Source organism: Archocentrus centrarchus, chromosome 24, assembly GCF_007364275.1.
Source record: "Archocentrus centrarchus isolate MPI-CPG fArcCen1 chromosome 24, fArcCen1, whole genome shotgun sequence".
Taxonomy (NCBI): domain Eukaryota; kingdom Metazoa; phylum Chordata; class Actinopteri; order Cichliformes; family Cichlidae; genus Archocentrus; species Archocentrus centrarchus.
The window spans coordinates 8,613,435-8,638,085 of record NC_044369.1 but is presented as its reverse complement, the minus strand read 5'-3'; the positions used below and the strand labels follow the sequence as shown (position 1 = coordinate 8,638,085).

At 41.5% G+C, this 24,651-nt stretch overlaps 1 protein-coding gene across 1 annotated transcript in view; it reads left to right on the top strand.

The window, feature by feature from the left end:
* jag2b (jagged canonical Notch ligand 2b) overlaps positions 1–20,399 on the top strand; it is a 48,964-nt gene extending 28,565 nt beyond the window's left edge. Inside the window, exons 6-26 of the mRNA XM_030721367.1 lie at positions 1,592–1,722; positions 5,924–6,043; positions 6,251–6,364; positions 6,498–6,611; positions 8,194–8,307; positions 8,685–8,731; positions 8,834–9,007; positions 12,997–13,159; positions 13,248–13,409; positions 14,119–14,232; positions 14,401–14,514; positions 14,650–14,763; positions 15,689–15,805; positions 16,186–16,213; positions 16,799–16,884; positions 17,710–17,823; positions 18,089–18,204; positions 18,818–19,075; positions 19,162–19,293; positions 19,480–19,630; positions 19,752–20,399. Of these exons, the coding sequence (XP_030577227.1) occupies positions 1,592–1,722; positions 5,924–6,043; positions 6,251–6,364; positions 6,498–6,611; positions 8,194–8,307; positions 8,685–8,731; positions 8,834–9,007; positions 12,997–13,159; positions 13,248–13,409; positions 14,119–14,232; positions 14,401–14,514; positions 14,650–14,763; positions 15,689–15,805; positions 16,186–16,213; positions 16,799–16,884; positions 17,710–17,823; positions 18,089–18,204; positions 18,818–19,075; positions 19,162–19,293; positions 19,480–19,630; positions 19,752–20,269 (3,001 nt within the window). The 3' untranslated portion in view covers positions 20,270–20,399. The remainder of the gene's footprint in view (positions 1–1,591; positions 1,723–5,923; positions 6,044–6,250; positions 6,365–6,497; positions 6,612–8,193; positions 8,308–8,684; positions 8,732–8,833; positions 9,008–12,996; positions 13,160–13,247; positions 13,410–14,118; positions 14,233–14,400; positions 14,515–14,649; positions 14,764–15,688; positions 15,806–16,185; positions 16,214–16,798; positions 16,885–17,709; positions 17,824–18,088; positions 18,205–18,817; positions 19,076–19,161; positions 19,294–19,479; positions 19,631–19,751) is intronic.
* The last annotated feature ends 4,252 nt before the right edge of the window (positions 20,400–24,651 follow it).

Genomic DNA, 24,651 nt, shown 5'->3' with positions numbered 1-24,651 from the left:
GCCACATTTCCAGGATGTGGTACATCCCGTCGTCATTTGTACACCCCCCGTCTTTCACCTGCTGGATGGAAAGACACACTTGCTTCCATGTGTTAGGAAAGAGAGTTGGCCAAAAGCCGAGGAATGAGGGGATGACCAGTTTTAAGGAAACTGCCTCACGTTTTTCTTGCGCCATGCTTATTCTTGTTAGCACACTCTTCTTATTCATATGAAATGTCAAGTTGCAGTCAACAGGAAACGTGACATCAGAGCAGCAGTATAGAGACTTCCTGCAGTGGCATGAATTTAATGATGCCTCAGGTCACAGAAAGCTTGCATCAAATCCCTTGCTACCTCCCTTTTATTTCATCAAGGTTTTATGGGCTTTACCCCATCTGCCACGGGCTTTTGAGAAACACAAAGGCTAGTACGTGCCTGTTGTCACAGTGCAGCATTGAGGCTTTTTATTAGCCCGCATTAGGCTTGTTCTGACATATTTAAGAGGTTTGCTGCAGTGTTTCTAAGAACTCCTTAGATATTTGCTGTAACTCTTCTGTTTGCAGCTTTGCCAATTTTCACTATGAGAGTGTCAACATGTAAAAAGTGTGCTTACATAAATGAGGCATTGAGTAATCTTTATATCAATGAGGACATTAAATGACTGAATTGCACTTTGGATACTTTTTTATAAAGCAATTTCTTGTTAAGTTAGCATTATTGCCAAATTTCTGTCAAGCTCTCTGAAAGTAATCTAATACAGTGGAAGAAGCATGCCAAGTCTTCCCCACAGCCTGAGACTGGCTGAAACGGGGTGCTGAAAGCTCTGAGAGAGGCAGCAGTGCTGTCTGCAGGGGGCTCAAAATAGTAGTCAGTTGACAAGACAGCTGGCATGACAACATTTTAGCCTTGGAATAGCCGAGTCCAGCCCTGAAGCTGCAGACTGGTTCACATCTACACTGTATACACACTGTCACCTCCAGCCATTCGCTCTCAGAAACTTGTAGCCCACAACTGTGCCTCAGCCGTAGACTCTAACCCCTGCACAGTAGCTACTGGAAGTAATCTTAACCCCTTCTGCCCTGGAATGTCACCCTCCAGTAAGATGAGTTTGCAGAAGCCCATGGGATTTATGGAAACTAGTGCAGGTACAATATTAGGTTTGTTTCCACAGGCCTCACATTAGCGTCAAGATTAGCACCACAGACCCTAATGGATATCTTGAAGAATTGTTCTCCTTTCAGACTTTATGTGGGCTTGTCATGATTTGTAATTGAGCATAAAACTGTATCAGTTTGAAAGCTGTTGACTATTTGTGGCAGATTCAGTTACTTAGGCATTTTAAAAAGTCATGCACACACTGTTGTTGAGGTTCTGACCAGTTGTGTAAAAGCTTCTTCAAAACAAAATGTATTAAAGGTGTTTTTTTTTTTTTGTTGTTTTTTTTTTGTTTGTTTTTTTTCTTGGGCATTTCATTTATTTCCTTTTATCAGTATTTTTGGATAATAACCATGTCAGAGTGAGTGACTATAAAACCCAGTGAAACCAAACAAAGATACAGTTCAAGAACTGGTTGAAGGGAACTTGTTCACGGCCATGTTTTTGTGTTTGGCAGGTGCAGATATGGCTGGAGGGGCCAGTTTTGTGACGAATGTGAGCTTCATCCTGGATGTGTCCACGGGACTTGTGACCTTCCCTGGCAGTGCAACTGTAAAAAGAACTGGGGTGGACTGATGTGTGATAAAGGTATGGAAAGGAAAAAGAAAATCACTAAATATCATCACAAGGACTCATCACACTATAGGGTGAGTTGCTGCTGTCATTCCTCAGCTCCCCCTCCAGCTACAGGTCCTTGGGTTTTATGAGTAATAGATGAACAAGCTTCTCAGACCAGAGTTGAGGAGGGGGGGGCTTTTAATGATTTCTTTAAACTTTTCTTTTTACAGGTGAGAATGATTTTTACACCGTGCATCTTTAATGACTTTGACCACACAGGGTCAAAAGTGTACATGCAGGCTCAAATGTATAGATACCTCCCCACTAATATTTGATTAAATGTTCCTTAGCCCGTTGCACCTCAACTAGATGCTTTTGGTAGCCATCAACAAGCTTCTGGAATAATCCTGGCCGGATATTTGGCCATTCTTCTTGGAAGAATTAGCAGAATTTATTTAAATTGGTTGGTTTTCCTGCCATGGGCCTGGCTTTTAGTTGTCCTTCATTATTCCATCCACTTTGTGCAATGTACCAGTATTACTGGCAGCCAAATAGTCCCTACTACCACCATGCTTGACAGCTGGTACAGTGTTCTTAGGTTTGAAAGCATCATCTTTACTCCTGCAAACATAACTCTTGGTCATTGTGGCCAAATGACTCAATCTTAGGTTTGATGGTCAAACAAGACATTCTCCAGAAGGCTTTTGGCTTGTCCATGTGGGCAGCTGCAAATTTCAGTTGAGCTTGAAGGTGTCAATTTTGAAGCAAGAGCCTCCTCATTGGTTGGCACCCTCTCAGTCCATGGCAATGTAAAACTAACTGGTTTCACTGTGGACAGAGACGCTGGTGTTTCAGCACTTTCTAGTTCATGGCAGGCTTGAGCCTTGGTGGTTTCTGGGTTGTTCCTGAACATCCTAACCAACTTTCTCTCATCTCGCAGTGACAGTTTGGGTCTTCTGTGGCAAAGTGGTGACACATCCGAATAACTTGTACTTACGTACAATTGTTTGTTTTTGATCCGCAGTTGTTTAGAAATGGCCCATTAAGCTTTCGGAATGGTCTTCACAAAACACATAGTTTACATGTACAGTGGTGTGAAAAAGTGTTTGCCCCCTGCCTCATTTCCTGTTTTTTTGCATGTTTGTCACACTTAAGTGTTTCGGAACATCAAACCAATTTAAACAATAGTCGAGGACAACACAAGTAAACACAAAATGCAAGTTGTAAATGAAGGTGTTTATTAGTAAAGGTGAAAAAAAATCCAAACCATCATGGCCCTGTGTGAAAAAGTGATTGCCCCCCTTGTTAAAACATACCATAACTGTGGTTTTTCACCACAGTTCAATTTCCTTAGCCACACCTAGGCCTGATTATTGCCACACCTGTTCCCAATCAAGACATCACTTAAATAGGAGCTGCCTGACACAGTAAGGTCCACCAGAAGATCCTTGAAAGCTACACATCATGCCGAGATCCAAAGAAATTCAGGAGCAATTGAGAAAGAAAGTAATTGAGATCTATCAGTCTGGAAAGGGTTATAAAGCCATTTCCAAAGCTTTGGGAATCCAGCGAACCACAGTGAGAGCCATTATCCACAAATGGCGAAGACATGGAGCAGTGGTGAACCTTCCCAGGAGTGGCCGGCCGCCCAAAATTACCCCAAGGGCGCAGCGACGACTCATCCAAGAGGTCACAAAAGACCCCACAACAACGTCCAAAGAACTGCAGGCCTCACTTGCCTCAGTTAAGGTCAGCGTTCATGCCTCCACCATCAGAAAAAGACTGAGCAAAAATGGCCTGCATGGCAGAGTTCCAAGAAGAAAACCACTGCTGAGCAAAAAGAACATTAAAGCTCGTCTCAATTTTTCCAAAACGCATCTTGATGATCCCCAAGACTTTTGGGACAACATTCTGTGGACCGATGAGACAAAAGTGGAACTCTTTGGAAGGTGTGTGTCCCATTACATCTGGCGTAAAAGGAACACTGCATTTCAGAAAAAGAACATTATACCAACAGTAAAATATGGTGGTGGTAGTGTGATGGTCTGGGGCTGTTTTGCTGCGTCAGGACCTGGAAGACTTGCTGTGATAAATGGAACTATGAATTCTGCTGTCTACCAAGAGATCCTGAGGGAGAATGTCAGACCATCTGTTCGTGTACTCAAGCTTAAACGTACTTGGGTTCTGCAGCAGGACAATGATCCTAAACACACCAGCAAGTCCACCACTGAATGGCTGAAGAAAAACAAAATGAAGACTTTGGAGTGGCCTAGCCAAAGTCCTGACCTGAATCCTATTGAGATGTTGTGGTATGACCTTAAAAAGGCCGTTCATGCTCGAAAACCCTCTAATGTAACTGAATTAGGACAATTCTGCAAAGATGAGTGGGCCAAAATTCCTCCAGAATGCTGTAAAAGCCTCATTGCAAGTTATCGCAGACGCTTGGTTGCAGTTGTTGCTGCTAAGGGTGACCCAACCAGTTATTAGGTTTAGGGGGCAATCACTTTTTCACACAGGGCCATGATGGTTTGGATTTTTTTTTCACCTTTACTAATAAACACCTTCATTTACAACTTGCATTTTGTGTTTACTTGTGTTGTCCTTGACTATTGTTTAAATTGGTTTGATGTTCCGAAACACTTAAGTGTGACAAACATGCAAAAAAACAGGAAATGAGGCAGGGGGCAAACACTTTTTCACACCACTGTAAGTAGAAGCATCTCTTCAGAGGACGAATGAAGTTTATGATGCTCAGTTAAGACAGTCCTACTCTAAAGGTACAAATGAATATTATAACAATTCCACACCATAACACACACCTGTGGTCACAGTTAATACAGGCATGAGCTGACATGATTTCACATTGCCTTGCAACCAGTGAGATGAAATGCAGAAAGGGGAAAGGTATTGTAGCCCTCTTTGGCAAATTTCAATCTTAATTTGATTAAAACCAAAACTGATGTCAGTGATATAATGTGGTCCTATCAGCAGGTTCAGTTAAGAAGGTATTCGGTGAAGCAGGAAGCACTGTGCGGCACGAAAATCTAGATTTTTGAATTTGGGTTCAGTTGTGATCTGTTACAAGAATCCATAACTTGAGGGAAAAGGTTATTCAGTAGTCCTGAGTTACAGGTTATTGTTGCCTCAAAGACTTAATATTAAATAAAAATATATTTTTTGTGTGTGTGTGTGTGTGTGTGTGTGTATTTCAGTAGTCAAATCTCAAAAGTCCATAATTGAAAAATTATCATATTCTCTCTCCCTGTTAAGACCCATTTATTGTAGTTACTCATTTATTACAGGATTATACTGTTTACATAAGGTCTGAATTATATTTACTGCTCATTCTTTCTGAGTGGAGACCATCCGCTGGATAGTTTTACTGCTTGTGTGATCTGAGCAGCAGCAGGGACACCCGATCTCCCCCTCCCCACATCCCTTCGTCACACAGGGCTCTTCAGGGGATGAGAATGGGCCCTGAGATCCCCAGTGGAGACGGATCCCTGCTCATTTATTTACCAGCCTTTAGGGTGACCTGGCTCTTAGCCTGAGGCTGGTGTGCAGGAATCAGTTAAGTTTATTTTAGGAGAATTTAAAAATAATGAAGGAAATGCTCAAAGAATACAATCATGAAAAACTTTGTATTGCACAGATAAGCAGACTGAGCCTACGTAGTGGTCCAAATACAGTAAAAATTTATCGTAATGCTGTGTACCAGAGGGGCTGAGAAAACACTGTGCTTCCTGTCAAAATGGACAGCTGGTGCTTCTTGCCAACTGAGGACTCCAACAAGCTTTCTGGGAGCTCCCTGCTCCAACCGGATAAATAGTGGAAAAAAGCAGGGAGCTGAATTTGTTTGCTTCAGAGTTTTTTGGTGTGTATTTTGCTTAAGACAATGAACAGTAATGTTACTTCAGAGTGCTGCAGTTTTTGTTTTTTGTGTTTTTTACCTGAAATGGTATTTTACCTGTACAGCTAAAATACTATTTCAGTGTCTTATCTGCAGTAACTCATGTTTGGCAGTATGGCTCTGTTCCTGTGTCTCCCCTCCTATCTCCAACCTTAAGAATAAGGTTGACATATATAACCAGATGTGACTAAGTGTGACACATCAACAGATTGCTTTATGTTTACATTGCATCAGCGCATTTGCAGTGTTGACTTCGCTCTTTGCAACTTTGTTAAATTTCACTTCACTTCACTGTGTGTCTGCCGGCTGTTTTTACTCCAGATCTGAATTACTGCGGTCGCCACCAGCCTTGTGTCAACGGAGGAACTTGTATGAACACCCAGCCAGATGAGTACCACTGCACCTGTCCACAGGGCTACTCTGGGAAGAACTGTGAGATAGGTGAGAGAAAATCCACTCCACTTTAATGAGCAGTTGTTGTTCTTGATGCATGGAGGTGGGCCTTCCATGTACACCATATAGTCTGTCCTCAAAATTTTCTTTAATGGAATAAAAAGCAGGAAAAAAAAATGCCAAAACATATATGAAATTTCTTTTGTGTGATTTCTTGCTTTTCTTTCTGTCACCACGCTGCTGTTGCTACATCAGCTGAGCACGCCTGTGTTTCCGGTCCTTGTGCGAACGGTGGTACATGCCACGAGGTTCCAACAGGGTTTGAGTGCCAGTGTCCTCCAGGCTGGGAGGGTCCAACCTGTGTCAACAGTGAGTGGCTGCACATCTTTCATACGCGGTCACATTTTTCTCTATTATTTTTTCACCGGCCTTTTATTTATTTATATATTTATTTATTTATAATCCATACACACCCAATCTCTTACCTTACTGTTTTCCTCAGATTTGGATGACTGTGCTTCCAGCCCATGTTCTAACGGTGGAACCTGTAATGACCTGGAGGATGATTTTGAGTGTGTGTGTCCCCCTCAGTGGGAGGGAAAAACCTGCCAGATAGGTGTGTTTGGTGTACATACACTTTTTTTTTTTTTTTTTTGTGTGTGTGTTGTATGTTTGTGTTTTTTTTTTTCCCCCTCTTCTGGCTACTTTTGTTTTATTTCAGTTGGGAGAGATGTTTGTTTCTTTTCCTGAAATAAATAATGGGCCTTTGACATGCACATATAGCATTGCTCATCGTTTTGGAATGAAACTGCTATGGCACAAGGCCACGGTACAGGACCATCAGTATCCTGGATGAGCTGCAGCTTCCTACAGTTCCCACTTTTTCCTCAATGACTTTGAGATACCAGTGTGCCTATATCCGGCTGTTTGTTAGCTGCTCGCGGTGGCATTCCTTTCTATATAACTCCCACCATAACAAGCGGACGTGACCAGCATAAAGTCAGGAAATGGATTACGACCAGTAAACAAAGTTGGTGTGCGTGTGTGGGGGTAAAGGCAGGAAAGAGATCTTAAGAGTTCAGTGTCATCTTACCAGCTCGGGTCTCAGTTTACAGGCAGCTATAGGCCTCCTGTTTTACCTGGCAATAGGTGTATGTGTAGAGTATTGGGTTTCATAGGGAAGACAGGTGTGTGAGGGAGTGTAGCAGGACTCCCCGTAGACTACCCTCCCCTCACCACACACCCTTCATCCTTTTGATAACTGCAGGTGGTGGATGTTTGAGTGAAACTCTTAATCTTTATTGAACAGATCAAATTCTGACTATAACCTAAAAAAAAAATCCTTTAAGCAGGACAAAACCTTTTAATACAAACGCGACTTTAGTACAAAAGAATTAATTTGGGAGACCTGGACTCGATGCACCAAAGATCAACAGACTGTTAGATATTAGATTCAGGTAAACCTCTAAATGTTTATTTCGCAGAATGAGAACTGCAGACTTTATCACTTGCACTGAATTAGAATTTTGAGATCATGAAAATAGCCCATCGCCTTTATTCTTTAAAGTTTATTTCTATATATTGTTGGCTAAAGACTTGAACAAAGCTTTTTGCGGTGCTGTGTGACGTCCGATATGCTGCCTGAGGTCTGAAGATTATACCTTTTTGAAAATGGAGAGAAATCTCAAGATAAAGAAGTAAACTTATGAGCCCACTCCTCCTCATCTCAAATCTGACAAAACCAGCAATTTTGTAGTTTGCCAAGAATAACAAGGGAATTGATATATAATGTATAATAATCTGGTTCAGTTTTGATCCCTTTTCTTTAATGGACTCATAATGGACAGGTAATGTCATAGCGGTGGAGTGTATTCAATTGACGCCAACTTGACCAAAATTTAAAAATGAAGGCACGCAAGTCATTAAATATTATAATTTTATGAAGTTGGGTAACTCAGAGGCATCAATCAAAATCCTAATTTACGCCATCCTTTAATTTGTCTTAATGATGGCATGTATACCACTTTATTAGACTCCAGAGAAGTTTCACCTCATTTGAACTTTTAAGGGTTTTTTTTTTTTTTTTTTTTTTTAAATGTTGGTGGGCCATCAACGTTGGGTTTCTGGTGTCTTTCCTAACTTCTTGTCCTTCCCTTGGTTTGATTCAATTGATGGACTCCTGACTCCTGCCTTCACAGATGCAAATGAGTGTGCAGGACAGCCCTGTGTGAACGCTTACTCTTGCAAAAATTTGATTGGCGGATATCACTGCAGGTGTTTTCGGGGATGGTCCGGACAAAACTGTGACATCAGTCAGTATTTCTCCTTCAAAGTCCCTCCTAAATTGATGTTACCTCTTCTTCTGGCTGCTCTCGGATGCCTCCTCCTCCCTTTCTGGACACAGCTTAGGTGTAGTTTGGCACCACTTCCTTTCCACACGTGTGGCAACCTGTTCCTTTCTCGTCTTAGCAAACTGAAACTCCAGCTGTGCTGTGCATGCCCAGTAACATAAGAGTCTATCTGGCACTCTTCTCACTTCACTAGTTTTTCTTTTCCAGACTTTGAACTAATCTATACACATTTGATATTGCAGATATACCCTCATAGTAGGATTTCTTTTTTCTTTTCTTTTTTTTTTTTAATGAATGTGTTAATGAAACTTAATTGTTCTTGTTGACTTTCTCTTCAGATGTCAATGGCTGCCATGGTCAGTGCAAGAATGGAGCAACTTGCAAGGTATGACTGTTTGTTTGTTTTTAGCTTTAAGCAAGAATGTTAAAACGTGGTGGATTTGTGGATGTTGGTTGTGCCATTGGACTCATTTATTGTCTTCTGTAGGAGGGGCTGAGCGGTTACCACTGCCTGTGCCCTCCAGGGTTCGTGGGCACTCACTGTGAAATCCAGAGGAATAAATGTGACAGCAGGCCGTGCCAGAACGGTGGCCGGTGCCACGTTGTGTTGGACAGCTTTGTGTGTGAATGCCCACCGGAGTTCGCTGGACAGCTGTGTGAGGTGAGTTTCATGTTACCCAGGTTCCACCAGTGAACAGCTACTGATGCTGGAACAGTATATAAAGTGGCAACAGGCTCTATTTTTTGCTGTGGAACACTGAGTGACCCCTTTTATTACACCTTGTGGCATAAAATATGAGACAGGAAACTTGTTCTTGATGTAATTCCATAAACTAATAGCGTGTGGGGTTTATGGTTACTTCAGTGTGTAGAGTTTTTCAAAAGTGCTTTACAGCTTTTTAATTTAACTTGCATACACAGTTGGCAGTTGATCCTGACTTTTTAGTTATTTCAAGTTTGATTCACCACATTCTTGTAAATGAGTAAAGTTGATTATATGGTTGCTGTAAAACCAGAGGTTTCAGACACTTCCAGTAGTCGTGCATGAGTGTCTTCTCTAGGAGTTCTATTTCTACCCCCTTTTTTTTTTTAAAATGCATTTTTTTTTTCCTTTAAATGCGGTTCTCCTGCTGCTCTTCCCTTAAATAAAAGACTGACCTTCAGCTGGAGGTGATCCTCGGGCATCACACTGTGGCTGCCTGCAGCGTCTAATGCTATGCAAACAGTTTCCTCGTGTAAATCAGTAAAAGACAATTTCTCTTACCTTAACCCCGTTTCATGACTTTGACGACAGTCTGTAGAAGGAGATCTGCTTCTTTCACAAATCTTCACATCTTGTGTAAACGCTGACCGCAAAGTACAAAAACGAAATGCCGTCATAGTGGCTAATCGTGTGCAGTTATACCAGCACTGATGGAGAAATAGTTCAGCGTGAAGTTGGATGCTAGAAAACATCTTATGATGCAAAATAGTCCTTGACTTGAGGTGTGAGTGTCATTAAGATGGACTGGAAGGTACAGCAGGTGATGGTATATTGTGCCACACTGACAGCAGCTTTTATTTAAGGCCTAAATTGCCCTGAAATGTACACAGAGTGAGTTGTAAGGCTATAAAGACACCCCAATAGCAATAACAAAACAGTCATCTGATCCATCAGACCATTACAGCCTCCCCAGTGTGCCAAATCCCTGCTGTGATCTGCCAAAAAGTTGTGTAATGTCTCCAACCCCGGAAGCCAGGCCCCACTTACCAGTGCAAACTTCTCTTAATTCATACTTTTTTCATTTCATAAAGATGTCACATATTGTGTCCCTGCTGCAGCCTTTCATGTATGAAGTGAGAGTTTGAATGTAGGTTAGCAGTGAGGAAACCGACACTCGGCTGCATCTCTGGGGCTCTGAATGGAGGACATTGCTGGTCAGGAGCCAATCCTGATTTAGCATGTCTACTATAAATATGAGCCTCTCTGAATGAGGGGACCCTGGATTTCTGCCCGCATACTACAGAGCTCTAATGCCTGCTATTGCAGGGTGTACAATCCTACCATGCAGTGCCAAAACTACAACACCTCCAGCATCATTCTTCTGATTGTATCTCTGATTAGTCCATAACCATCTTATTGTGTAATGCCAGTTTTGCCCATCCCTGATCTGTTTCATACTTTAGGAGAGAATAGGTAGAGCAAAAAGGCTAAAGGGGAGGAGAAAGAGATGATTTGCTTTCTTGGTTGTAGACATGCTTAATTTAATAATGTAATAGCAGTTTGTGAATTTTGTATGCGTTTACTACATAGAGTTTACTTAGGGAGACAAGCAAAAAATATGTCAGAGCCAGTCACACCAGCGGCCTGCTGGAGGTCATTTTGTAGCTCTGGCAGTGATCTGAAAAGATGAGAAGGGGGAAAAAAATGTCAGTGGCCTCCACCTGTAAAACCATGTCTCATTGTTGCCACTCTAGTGCACCTGCTGTTAATTTCATTAACACCAAAGCAGCTGAAACTAAATAACCCCCTCTGCTACTTAACTGACCAGATCAAAATCCCAGAAGTTTAATTGACTTAATGCTATACTCTTAGACTCTATGAATGTCACTGATGGTTGGGTGATTGGTCCCAGCATGAAATATCTCATAAGGTATTTTTATGGACTTCTGTGAAATTTTATGCAAACATTCATGGTTCTTAGTGACAATAGTGATCTGATTGGCCACTGCTTCTTTTGGACTTATTATGGAGATCATGCAATATAATCAATTGTCTGAGAGTTAATTGAGGGCATGAGGTACCAGCTGGTGATTGAAGAGTAACAAACTTTAAACGTTACATCCTGCCACGCTGTCGCTAGCACAAGCCAGGTAGATGCCTGCTTCCATCTATCACTGGTGGGTGTAGTGCAATCAAAAATATGCCTTCATGAAACTACTCCCAGCACAGTGACTGCCATCTAGTGAGATTATATTCACAAGAAGGCTAACGTCGCTATAGCTGATCTCCAAAAATGGGCAACTCATGTCAAAACAGTCTTAGAGGTGTGATCAAGAAATTCCAGGAATTGGTCCATAAAAATGTAACCTGATTTAAACTCAGGCAGTTTCCTCTTCAGGCCCAGATTTCATGTGGAGGAGCATCACTGGTGGTGAGAGCTTTGTCTCCAGTTTTTTTTTTTTTTTACTTGAAGAGTCCAGTTTCCAGTCTAAATAGTATAAAACTTGATGTGTTGAACATAACACAGAACTCCAGTGCAAAGTCAAGTCCTGTTTAAAAGGGACAGTAAAATTTGAGTGCTCAGTTGCAGATTTACACTTAATTGGGCCCTTTTGTTAAATATCCTGCAAAATTGATTCATAAAGGACAAGTCAGTGAGCTAAGTAATCAAAAGTCTGCGTAGAAACTGCAAAAATTGTGCTATTGCCTGTTGCAATAATAAAGTCTCTTGTGCTCTGAGCAGTGCAGGCTGTTAACAGTGATGTTCTTTAGATTTATTACCTTCAGACGTGATTCTCTGACCACACACGTGCAAATTCTAAAGAAAGAAATCTTGCCCTGACACTTAAAATAAACGGTGTGAGACCACAAACTTCACCAACCCTGCTGCCCAATTCTGTTTCCTTTTTTAAGGACCATAAATGGCAATGGGGGTGCAACCCAGAATTTATGCACAGTAGAGCTCTGTTTATAGGAACTGAAAGATTTTCTGTCCAATCCCAGAAATGCAGCATAAAGAAATGCCAAAGTTATCACCATGACCTCTAGGCAGCTTCTCTCTGTCAGAGGATTTATCTTTATTATATATTCAACATCTCTGCATGATATAGGACCAGCTTCATAATGGATTACCTCCCTTTTGCCTGCTCGGTTTCTCATTCTGACTCCTTTGCAAGTCTTGTGTCTCAGAATAATTTTGCAAGATTACACAGGGCAGAGATGTAAAACCAAAAGCATGGATTCCCTTAATGAGCTTAGTGAAAGTTTCTGAGGCTTACTTTGCTCGTCCTCTTACCATCAATTTGTTCTGAATAGCCCCAGAGGCTTGAGCCAAGCTAAGCTGCTCACCTACACAGACTTTAGCTCTCCTTTCTTCAGCTGGCCTCATTCACTTTGTCTTTATGGACAACAAAGAGCCAGTTTAATGTGGTGATAATGTTTGGCACAACTTAGAAACACTTCCAGAGAATCTAGTTATCAGTGAACACTTGCAGAAGACAGAAAATGTTGCTGTTGACTACACAAAGGCACACCAGTTTATGATATAATTATTTATTCGTTTTTTTTGTATCCAACATTATTATTTCAAGCGAGCATCTTCAACATTTGTGCTTGTGGCAACCTGGTGAATCTTAGTCCACTATTTCAACAGAGACTCTTAGATCTTCATGGTCTCCATCAACCCCTGAAGTAAATAACTGGCTGTGCAGTTGTGAAATGTCACTCTAGTAGCTATTAAACTTTGTGGCAATAAAGCCAAAACACTGAGCAAAAAGATGCCAGACTTCAGACGCGTGATTTAAAGCTGGACTTGTTGGGTGATAATTCTGAGTAATTAAACATTATTGGTTTTATGATGGTGACGGTGACTCTTTAATTTGTATATTTTGTCCTTTTTTTTTTTTCTCTTTTCTTTCCCTCATTTTTTTTTCCTTCATTTTCCAAAGATTCCCAGCTGGTCCATCGCCGATACCTGTGATCCAAACCCGTGTGAGAACGAGGCCAAGTGCCACAGCATGGACCAGGACTTCTACTGTGCGTGTCCCGAAGGCTACGAAGGAAAGAGGTGTGAACAGCTCAAAGAGGACTGCCAGACCACTCCATGTCAAGGTGACTGAAATAATCTGCGGTGGTGAAAAGAAACTCGAACAAATCAGCATTCAAAAAAAAACACTGAACTTGAAACTTCTTTTGACAGTTATTGACAGCTGCACTATTGCTGTAGCAACCAACGATTCAGATGGCATACAGCGCATTTCCTCCAATGTCTGCGGTGCACGAGGACGCTGCATCAGCCAGCCAGCTGGAAACTTCACCTGCGTCTGTGATCCGGGTTTCAATGGCATCTACTGTCATGAGAGTATGTGGAGACTTGAGACTTAATCTTAAAGAGGCTTAATCTTTTTAAAAATAAGCTGTGTGCGCTCGTAATTGAGCAGTTATCTGAACTGAATTGAAATATCACACCTACAGTTATTTAGGCCTCAGTCATTCAGGCCTGGTGATGGCTCACTGGGGGAAAATATGTGTTCCTTGGCCAGGTTGTGAGTGGTTGCTGGAGGTTGCTTGCTGTCACTAGGTAAAATTGATTGAAAAGAGGTTATATGGCACTGCACCAAAAATTCTCACTGCAAATGCTTTGACTGTGACACAACCCGGAAGTGGAAGACGTTGGCGTTCAGAGTAAAAGTAGACTCTTGTGAAACCTCATCGTTGCAGCGGTAATGCACAACTTTCACGTTAAAGGCAAATGCTCCGTGCTTCCTGTTTGCATCAGGCTTTGCCACATTTCACTTCTGCTTGTTGAGTAGTTGGCAAGTGTTTGCAGACAAGTTGGTGTCTTCCATGCAAACTGCAGGTGACTGTGGCAATCTGCTTGTGACTAAAGGAATCACAAGGTTGTTATTGGTGCACTACTGTCTTTGTAACTGATTTCACCCAGAAACAGCCAGGAACCTCCAGAAACCACTAGTCAATCAATTTTTTCCTAGCAACTGTGGAGGTTGCCCTGGGGGGGGGCATAGTTCCTGAAGACTTATTCATATAATTGTTCTTTCTTTTTATTTTAGATATTAACGACTGCATAGGCAACCCATGTAGAAATGGAGGAACCTGCATTGACAGAGTGAACTCATTTCAGTGCGTTTGTCCTGATGGCTGGGAGGGCCAGCTCTGCGACCTCAGTGAGTGATTCCCTGCCAGTCTTTGTGTCCTTCATAACCATGAACTCGTTGGCGGCTGGTTTAAAGAATCTGTCTGCACTCTGCTGCGTTGCTTTGTACTAAACACAACACACTTCATACATAAGTGAATGAAACACTTGAATCATAGAAAACTTCCTCCTTCCCCAGATGTCAACGAGTGCAGACGCAACCCGTGCAAGAACGGCGGCAGCTGCGTCGATCTGGTGAACGACTTCTACTGCGAGTGTGCCGATAACTGGAAGGGCAAAACCTGCCATTCCCGTGAGTTATGACTGTGTTTATGTTCATAGCTCACAGTGGTCTCAGCTTTACCTTTTGTGTATTTTTACAGCTACAAGACATTATATCATTATTAGATCACAAAAAATATACATTTTTTTTTCTTTCTCTTGCCAGGTGAGAATCAGTGTGATGAAACCACCTGCAGTAACGGGGGCACCTGCTATGACCACGGTGATGCCTTTCGCTGTGCGTGCCTACCTGGGTGGGGAGGAAACACCTGCAGCACAGGTGAGGAAGAAACGGCATACATAAAGATTTAAAGAAGCTAATGGTTGATGGTGTTTGTGTTTCTTGTACAAGTAAATATCAGACAGTTGATCATTTTTATAAGAAGGCACAAATTGACAGGAAACTTTCATTTGTAAGATGTATCCTGAGTTTATCAAAATTTTCTGAAGCCTTATATTACTGACATTACATTTTAAAATGAAGTAACAAGAGTATATTCATCTTTCTCCCAACAGCCTCAAGTTTGTGTTTCATTTCTAGGGTGCATGGGTGCCTGTTTAAGATGGCGGGCAAACTTGGACCTACAGACACCTCTCTCCTTCTTCCTTTTAATTAAAAAAAAAAAAAATCATGCGTACCTCTTCACTTCTTGAAGTAAATTGAGAAACAGCCAGCTGCATTAGTCTAGATTATGCAGGAAAAGAAAATTCATACCAAGTAAACAAAAGTGCACTTTTTTTTTTTTTTTTTGCAGAGTAGAACCAGAGTGCTAGTGTCCAATAAACATATGAAGGAGTCTTTTTAGTCCTCCAAACAGGTGACCTTGCATGATGACCTGAGGGCAGTATCTTACCACCATATGGAGTGGATGGTTCAGACAATCTAATATGGTATTAGCCCTCCCAAGGACCTCCCTGAGATCGTACTTACTTTTAGCTAATTCAGGGACTGGCTGGATTTAGCGGGCCAAGCAGGTTCATCCCACATATACTAAAGCAACAGGCTTGAATGATTACTTGTTTAATATAATAAAATAATCGTTGATATAGGCTGGTAAAACATAACCACCTTTCTATTAGGAATGCATGATAAGTTTATAAGCACAGGTATAGGTGCTTGGGCACCTATACCTGTGTATGTGGTGCTCTTTTGAATTTTGACAGCCTAGTTCATCTCGTGACTCACTCTCTTTCTCTTTCCATAGCTAAGAACAGCACATGCGCCTCCAATCCTTGTTCTAATGGTGGGACTTGTGTGGGTGGAGGAGATGTCTTCACATGCATTTGTAAAGAGGGCTGGGAGGGCCCCACCTGTGGACAGAGTTAGTTTTTCTGTATAGCTTTGAATATAACTGACAGTAAAATCACCATGTTCTGAGCCATAATTATGTTTTAAGACCTACTCTGTTTTTGAAGTAAGAGAAATTTAGTCTGTTGTTTCTGGACTTTTAAGAGTTTTATTTTGTTCATTTTAGTTAACACTAGGTTCTGGTTAATGTCTGTGTGTCATTGAACCTAAATACTGCAAGTAACAATAGCATTATATATGATTATACAAGGCTGGGACGATTACTGCATTAAATGTATAATTATAATGTATAATAGACTTCAGTCAGCACAGATGGAAGGATGACATGCTACAAATGTGCAACAACAATAATAATGTATTACATATTAAATGTTTCTTTTGTTTCTTCAACAGACACAAATGACTGCGATCCTCATCCCTGGTATGTGTAACATTTTCTTGCCTCACACACTCTTGTGGTATAGCCAGACCTTTCCCCCACATTTGTCCACATCTCTCTGCCTCCCTCATCTCCACACTTTACTCAGACTTTGCAGGCTGGAAGGGTGAAGGGCCACTAAAAGTAGTGGAAGTTGTCCTTAAATCAAGCCTCAAAGGGGCATCTCACAGAGAAGGGGGCTCAAATATTGAATAGGACAGTGAGAGGTGGGAGTCTTGTGTGGAAGACAAGAGTCCCACCTACCCTGTGGTGAATGCAGGTGGGGGGTAGAGTGGCGGAGGCGGTGTACGTGTCTATTCTTCCCGGGTGACCTGGGGGGAAGCTTGGCTTTGAGGAGGAATGGAAGGAGGCATGATGAGAGGAGGGGAAGGGAGGGACTGGACACGCCTATTAGCATCTGAAAGGTGGAGGCTTGTATTGATGGGTTGAATTGAGCCTTGTGACCCCCCCCCCCCCCCCCCCCCCCAAAAAAAAAAAAAAAACACAAATGCACACAAACGATGTACTTTGCTGTAGCTAGAAAGGATATACAGCCTCATCTAAGTGTTTATTTCTCTCCTGTCTCAGTTACAACGGTGGGATCTGTGTGGACGGCGTCAACTGGTTTCGATGTGAGTGTGCCCCCGGGTTTGCTGGACCAGACTGCAGAATCAGTGAGTGATGACATAAGGTTTTGATGAAATGCATTTTAGACTAAGACCAAGTACAATGAAAATCCTGATGAGAACATGAATAAGAGGATGGCTACATGGAGCAAAGGCGGGGGGGGGGCACGGAAGAGATGGATGTATTGACACCTTAACGTGAGACCAAGACAGACCCCTCTTGCTTTTTCTTAGTCCTTTAACGCCTCAGGGGTCAGAGGTCGTCCCTCCTCCGTACTCACACAATCACACATTCACACAATGAAGACAAATCACCCAGTGACCCTGAAATTCTTCTTTTCTGTTCCTTTGTTTCGGCCAGATAGCCTTCACCTTTTTTCTTGGGCTTAGATTTGAAAATTCTCATGCAGACGTGTTCATGTGAAATCTGGGTGACAATGGCCCGGGTTTCCCACTGACAGTGGAGGGGAGGCCGAGTTGGCTTTGTGATTTTTATTTTGTGCAAACTGGAAGTTCTGGGTTTTGACTGGCCATTTTTGTTTCCCCAAAAGATCATGAAAGGAAACAAAATAATTGGGAGACGGAAACATGCCTCTTATAAATTTACTTCATGGTTTTTGAATTTTTTGTTTTTATTTTTTTTTACCTCTATAGGGCTCAGAAATCTGAGTAGGGACGATATTTAACATTATACCACCAATGGTGTCTGCAAAAAGGCATGTTAAGGTGAAGTCCTGTTTTCAAAGGTCAAAATTTGCATGTAGCTGTGCAAGTTGTTCCTGCATAACAAAGTTTCAGGGAGGTTGGAAGACTCATAACCAATCAGTTAGGCTAAAATCTAACATTTTGTCTCAAATTTTCCTCTCTGTGTAGACATAAACGAGTGCCAGTCTTCACCCTGTGCCTATGGAGCCACCTGCGTGGATGAGATCAACGGTTTCCGATGCATCTGTCCGGTTGGGAGAAGGGGAGCCAGATGCCAAGAGTGTAAGCATGGTCTAATTTAAATGATTTGGGGGTGAAATTTACTCCTGCGTCTCCTGTGGTTTTTGTGTTCAAGTTTTTCAAAGATTTACTCCAGGATTTTGGCCAATAATATATCTATAGCTATGGCATGCAATTGCATATATTTTTATCTAGTGGGAGGGCCTTGGATCTGAGGAGAGAGCTACAGGAGGAGGGATATTTTATCTTTGCACATTTTAAAATTCCTCCACAGAAGTTTGACATGGCTCTTTCTCCCTGTCTGTAGTCATCGGCATTGGAAAGACTTGCCACTACGCTGGGCTGCAGTTTCCACATGGCAGCCACTGGGAGGAGGAGTGCAACAACTGCCATTGCATCAATGGCAAGGTGGACTGTACAAAGGTATGGAGCTTCTAAACAACAACAACAAAAAAAAACCCAACACTTAATTTACATTAAAAAAAAAAAAAAAAACGCAACTGCTAACAGTATTCAGATTAAGACCTGTCATCAAGTTCATCATGTACCCAGACTCTGAAGTTCAAAAAACACACCTGATTTTAATTTGGCCTTCAGTGTTGTCTTTTGCACCCCTGGACTGATTCCAGCACTTGTGCTATTTTTAGTTGGCTCTATGGAAGTCCTGTTCTTAGCATTTCCACTTTGCATCTGTGAGTTCACAATGGATACCGAATTCCAGGGTGTCAGTGCAGAGTGCGATCACTAATAAGGTGTCCAGAGTAAGAATATATGCCAGAAACAACCTGAACAGGTCCCGTGTCTGCAGATGCTTGCCATTGGGCGTCTGCACACAAGCGCGTGAGTGATGAAAGGATGGAGGAGGAGAGTGATTGACAGATGGATTGGTGCAGCATCTGCAGTAAAGCAGTTTTCATAAGTTGCAGCCCTAGATAGGATTGTAACACAGCTGACGTGATGCAGCATCCCAAGAAATGTCAATGTGAATGTTTTCTTGTCTTACATGTAAGTGAATATTTTGACCCCGTGACACCAGGTGCTGTGTGGTCGCCGTCCATGCCGGTTCGAGTCATCAGGCCACAACCAGAGACAGCAGTCCTGCCCAGCTGGACGGGAGTGTCTGGAGCATAGCTACTTCACCTGCTTCTCCCCCCCTTGTCATCAGTGGGGGGTTTGTTCAGTGGTTGGACCTCCACCTCCACAAGCAGCCACCAAGTGCCAGCCAAACAGCGGCCATTTGGACAACAGCTGCGGCCGCATAACACTTGTTTTCAACAGAGACAAAGTACCGCCGGTGAGTAATCGCTCACACATCATTTTGAATTGCTTGAACTGCTTTTTGTGTTGCTGCTGATTGGTCTATTTTGTGTATACATGCAGGGAACGACAGTGGAGAATATCTGTTTTGAGCTCAGATATCTTCCTGACATCAGACACTTGGCAAGAGACCACGCCCTCCTCCTGCTCTGTGACCTCTCTCATTCAAATCGGGATGCTGTAGAGGTGGCTATAGTAAGTTAAAGTGAACGTGAGCAGTGATTATTCCAGTCTTGGCTGGTTTTCACTTAACCAGTAACACAACTAACGCTAAACAGTATTACTAAAACAACCTTATTTTAGCTAATGTCATTGTGTTTGGTGTTTGGTTCTAGCATCATGGTGTCTTATCTATTCCTTGCTCTCTGATTTGGTTCTCAGTCTTTCCATCCAGAGGATCTACTGGACCACAGTCTGATCCAAGAGACAGCCAGTGCTATTGTGGGCACCTTGTCTAAGTGGCACAACAGCACGATAATGCTGGCAGTCACTGAGGTCAAAGTGGAGACACAGGTCATGCCTCCTTCAGTGGGTGAGTAATGATTAACAAAAATGTGCCACAGTGGTTTCTTAGGGCACCTGTTTTTCAGTTTCTTCTTGGTAACTTCTCACACCTTCTTCTGACTTTACTTCTACAATTTCCCCCCCAACAGATTACCTGGTGCCTCTATTATGCGTCGCCTTCTGTTTGCTCTGCCTCTTCTGCATCATTGTATGTGTTTGGTGGACACGCAAACGGAGAAAAGAGCGTGAGAGGACCTCACGATCAGTCGCTGACGACAGCGTCAACAACCAGTGGGAGCCCCTGCGGCTCGTTGTGGGACGTCAGCAGGAGCAGCAGCAGCTGAAAGAAAGCAACAAGGAGGCTGAGCAGGAGCGCAAAAAGCTTATGGGCCCCTCCTGTCGGACGTGTGATGAGGAGGAGGAGGAAGAGACGGAAGGCGAGCTTGAGGAGGAGTGCGGTGGAGCAGAGGCGGGAAAGCAGCTAGTTTATAAGTACTCTAAGGCTGCAGTGCAGTCCAGTGGGGGAACGATCTGCACCCTGCACAGCTCCAGTTCACCCCTCAAAGCCCCTCACCGGACCCCAGGCTACAGTTCCAAAGACAACCGCTGGAAAAATGTTAGTGCGGTCCTGACTGGTCAGAAAGACCTCAGAGACCACTGTGTATGAGAGATATATAAACAAACGTGGAAGCAAGAGAAGCTGCATGGCAGTGACTATTTTTAGTTTGGACTATTTTTGGAAAGCGAGAGGCTTAGTTTATATAAGCCATTGTTTGCTTCATTTTTATGTTGTTGTCACTGTCACCTGAAGTGATTTTTTTTTTTTTTTTTTTTTTTGGACTCAGGCGGCTAGAGCACAGTGAACATCCTATTTTGATTCTGTTATCTTACTTTTCTTTAAATGTATACAGAAGGAGCTGAAATGAAACAATATTTCAGGAGACAAAAGGAGCTCCCTGCAAATTTGTGTTTATGGAGTTGTTGGTAAATGGTGAGACGCTGAAATGGTTAAAGAAAAGAAAAAAAAAGCTGTATAAAGATTTCTTTTTGTTTGTTTACAGATGATTATGATTTTTGTTAAAGTATCCGTGGGCTGTTGTTCAGTGTCTGTGGGGGCAGATACACATTAGAGAAAAGGAGGGTTTTTAGAGACACGGACTGTTGCATCCACAGTAACGGGGGAACCCTCCCTTTGCTCTGTTTCCTTCCAGCTTTGCCCACCTGTGGCCATCACATGCCAGCCTTACCAAAAACACTTGGCCTGGAGGGGAAGAGGGGACAGAAACCCCAGTGCCTACTATGTGGCCTTCCTTTTTCTTTTTTCTCTTTTCTCCTGTCTCTGTTGTCTTGGCTGAAAGCTCTGGGGATTTTTTGCAGTATTTGAGTTGGTAGCAAGTGCCTTTCTAAGAGCTGTGTTTAGGCTCCAAGTTGCGCTGCCCAGTTTGACCTCCTTGTTCTCAAATCTCAAAGGGATATGTGTACATTTAGACTTCAACTTCACAGCAACGCCATTTGAGGTATTTGATCAAAGTAGAAATGAATATTCTGTACATACATGTAAATACTAAAGGAGTCGCTGTGTATATTTGAAATAAGTAACTTAAAAACAAGTCACACATTTTTATTATTATTATGATTAATATTATTTTTTTTTTTTTACAATGCCATTCCTTTTATTTAATGCCAGTCAAAATAGGCAGGTTTTATAACAATAACCAGAGTCCCACAGTTAAGAACCTTTACAATGAGGTAGCACCTATGAAGGAATTTCTGAAGGGTTTATAAATGGTTTGTCATGGGGGGGGGCTTTCTCTTTCTTTCTTTTTTTTTTTTTTTTTTTTTTTTTTTATTTTTTGGAGGGGATGGGGTTACTATTCCTTAGGTGTTTTGCAATTAAGATTAGTGATGCTCTTGGTCCAGCATGTGGTCTCAATCGTTAGCTTCTTTCACATTGCAGTTCCTCTCTTTTGGTGTACAAAATTAGCAAAATTCAAAATTATACATGAGACGGAAAGCATAGTTTGAATACTTTGAAGGAAAATGTTCTACATATGCTTTAATTTTGCACTTAATTTTTTTTTTTTCTCCAATAGACAATTATTAATTTGTAGATTTACATTCTATTTTCTTTGCAGAGAAAATCATTATGGTCACACCTCCAAACTTGCTTTTTTTTTTTTTTTTTTTAACTGATTTTGGTTCATCAAGATTTGGTTATTAAAAAGTAGCTTTTGGTGGGTAGTTTCTTAAGCTGCCAATACTATAGCCTTAAAAGGTTTCCAAACCATTTCTAAACCCATCACAAACCCTTTTATTACAGGTGCCTTAATGTAACAAGTAATGCATTATTTGTTATCAGTGGTCATCTTTTTTTATGTTGTGGTGTGTGTGTGGAGTTTTTTTTTTTTTTTTTTTCCTTTGGATTTTGGTTTTTGTTCCTCCAACTATTAAGGCAAGTAACTATAAGACATCGTGTAGTGTACTGTGGTGTGTTTTATTCACCTGAGTAAAGCACTCTCCTGTCACTTTATCATGGACATTTCTGGATAAAACACCGATAGAGGGTTAAAAAGCAGTCCACCCTTGGCAGTTTTAAGTGTTCTCTGGATGTTAGTTGGTCAAATGTGGACGTCTCGCATTAGCATTAGCTTGGTTTAAAGGCTTTAATGAAGGGAACAATGTTTGCAGATGCAGATTTTCTTTGCCGTCATGCAAATGTTTTAATTTACCAACTCAGTTTAAACAGTTTTACCCCCTTTTTTGTTTTTCATATGTCATTTTCTCAAAACACCATTGTATTTCTGTAAATGGGACACAGCAAAATAAAGAATTAAAGATGCATCATTGCTGGTGTTAAAAGCTGAATATGCATATTGTATACATTTTATTGTACAAGGGACATGCGTTAATTTTGTACAAAGCAAAAGGGGTGTTTCATTGTTTTAAATAATCATCCTATTTATTAAAGCAGTTTTGACACACCGTGATCACGCTTGTAATATTTGGTTTGCAGTGCAGAAATTAGTGCTAAAATGTCCACGTCAGTGAAAATTGAACAGCTGGGATCTGTTTTGCTGTTGGGGTGCAGTGAAAAGTAAATGACAATACAGGGATTTCTTTATTTATATATATATAGATACAGATATATAGATATAGATTTAAAACTTTGAATTATTGGAAATGGTACAAAAAGTGTTATTAAAACATTGCCCAGGCTATTGTAGTAAAATAGCGACGTGAAAAAATATTTGGCCCCTCAAATCATCTAACAAATTTTAAAATTAGACAAAGAACCTGAGTAAATACAAAATGCAGTTTTTAAATGATGATTTTTGTCTAAGTGGAAAAAAAAGCTATCCAAGCCTACCTGCATATATGACTATGGGACTCCAGTGAACTGCAGTCAAAACCATTATTCACAAATAGAGAAAACTTGGCTCAGGTCAGTGTTCATGATTCAACAATATGACGGAGACTTGGCAAAAATGGCATCCAAAGTCCAAATCAGTGCTAATTAAAAAGGACATGAAGGTTTGTCTGATTTGCCAAAAAAACATCTTGGTGATCCCTGAGACTCTTGGGAAAATATCGTGTGGGCTGACAAAGCAAAAGTTGAATTTTTGGGGGAGAAAGTTTGTGTCCAGTTACATTTGGTGTAAAACTAAAAGAACTTTATAAAATGAAATTCATACCAACAGTCAGTTGTGGTGGTGTGATGGTCTGGGGCTGCTTTGCTATTTCAGGATCTGGATGACTTACCATAATTATTTGAACCATGAAGTCTGCTCTCTACCAGAAAATCCTGAAGGAGAATGTTACGCAGCAGGACAGTGATCCAGTATGACACTGGCATGACCTTAAACAGGCTGTTCATGCTTGAAAACCCTCCAGTGTGGCTAAATTAAAACAATTCTACAAAGAAAAGTGGGCCAAAATTCCACAGCAATGATATGAAAGATTCATTGCCAGTTATCCCAAATGCTTGATTGCAGTTCTTGCAGCCAAGGGTGGCACAACCAGTTAATGGGTTTAGGGGCAAGCGATACTGACCACTGCAGACTGGGAACACCCCACAAAAGCTGCTGTTTGGAGCTGCTTTGACCAACTTGCTTGCCTATTTTTCCTGCTTCTAACACATCAACTTTGAGGACAAAATGTTCACATGCTCCCTAATATATCCCACCCACTAACAAGTGCCATGATGAAGAGATAATCAGTGTTAGCCACCTCACCTGTCAGTGGTCATAATGTTGTGCTTGATCAGTGTATATATATATATTTTTTAGGTGCTCTAATATAAATGTTAGCAGGCTAACATGCTAAACTCAAAAGGTCAGCATGGTGAACATCTGTTTGCCTTGTAAATAGAAGCATTGCTAGCATTTAGTAAGTAGGATTGTGCTTAAGTGCAGGCTCAGAGGGTGGTTCTTAATCGTGTTAATGTGTAATAGTAACAGTTTTAATAAGAACTATAAAAATTCTGATTTGGGACCCTTTCCTATGCAGTCAGAATGTTGCCTTACGCTATTGTCACTCTAGGGAAAATGGTGGTTTTAGACCAGGTTGAGGGAGTTGCACGCTAAACTTCTGGGTGACCAGTTGATCACTGCAACTACCTGCAAACAGTCTCCAACAGTAAAAAGTTCAGTGCACTCACCGGGCAAACACCAATTTAAAAAAAAAAAAAATCCTAGTCACAAGGAGGTTGTTGGCGTATTTTTGCTCTAGCGTAACTGTAGGCAGCATTAGACTGTGAATGTGAATGTTCAAGATCAACTGACGCCACTAACAAAATTTATTTTCTGACTTTCTTTGGGGGCACTTCATCCAGGGATTTTATGCATTATCCTTACCTTGTGGCAAATAAAGGCAGAACTATCTAAAGACAGAAGCACAAAGTGGGCAAAAGTACATTCCAGAGTGAATTTACTTCTGCTCAAACAATAATTCTACACGTATTATTTTTCTTTGTGTTGACACAAAACAACCTGTAACTGCTAGTATTTACCCCATCTTCTGAATTTCTGCAGCACTTGCCCTTGCCCTCAT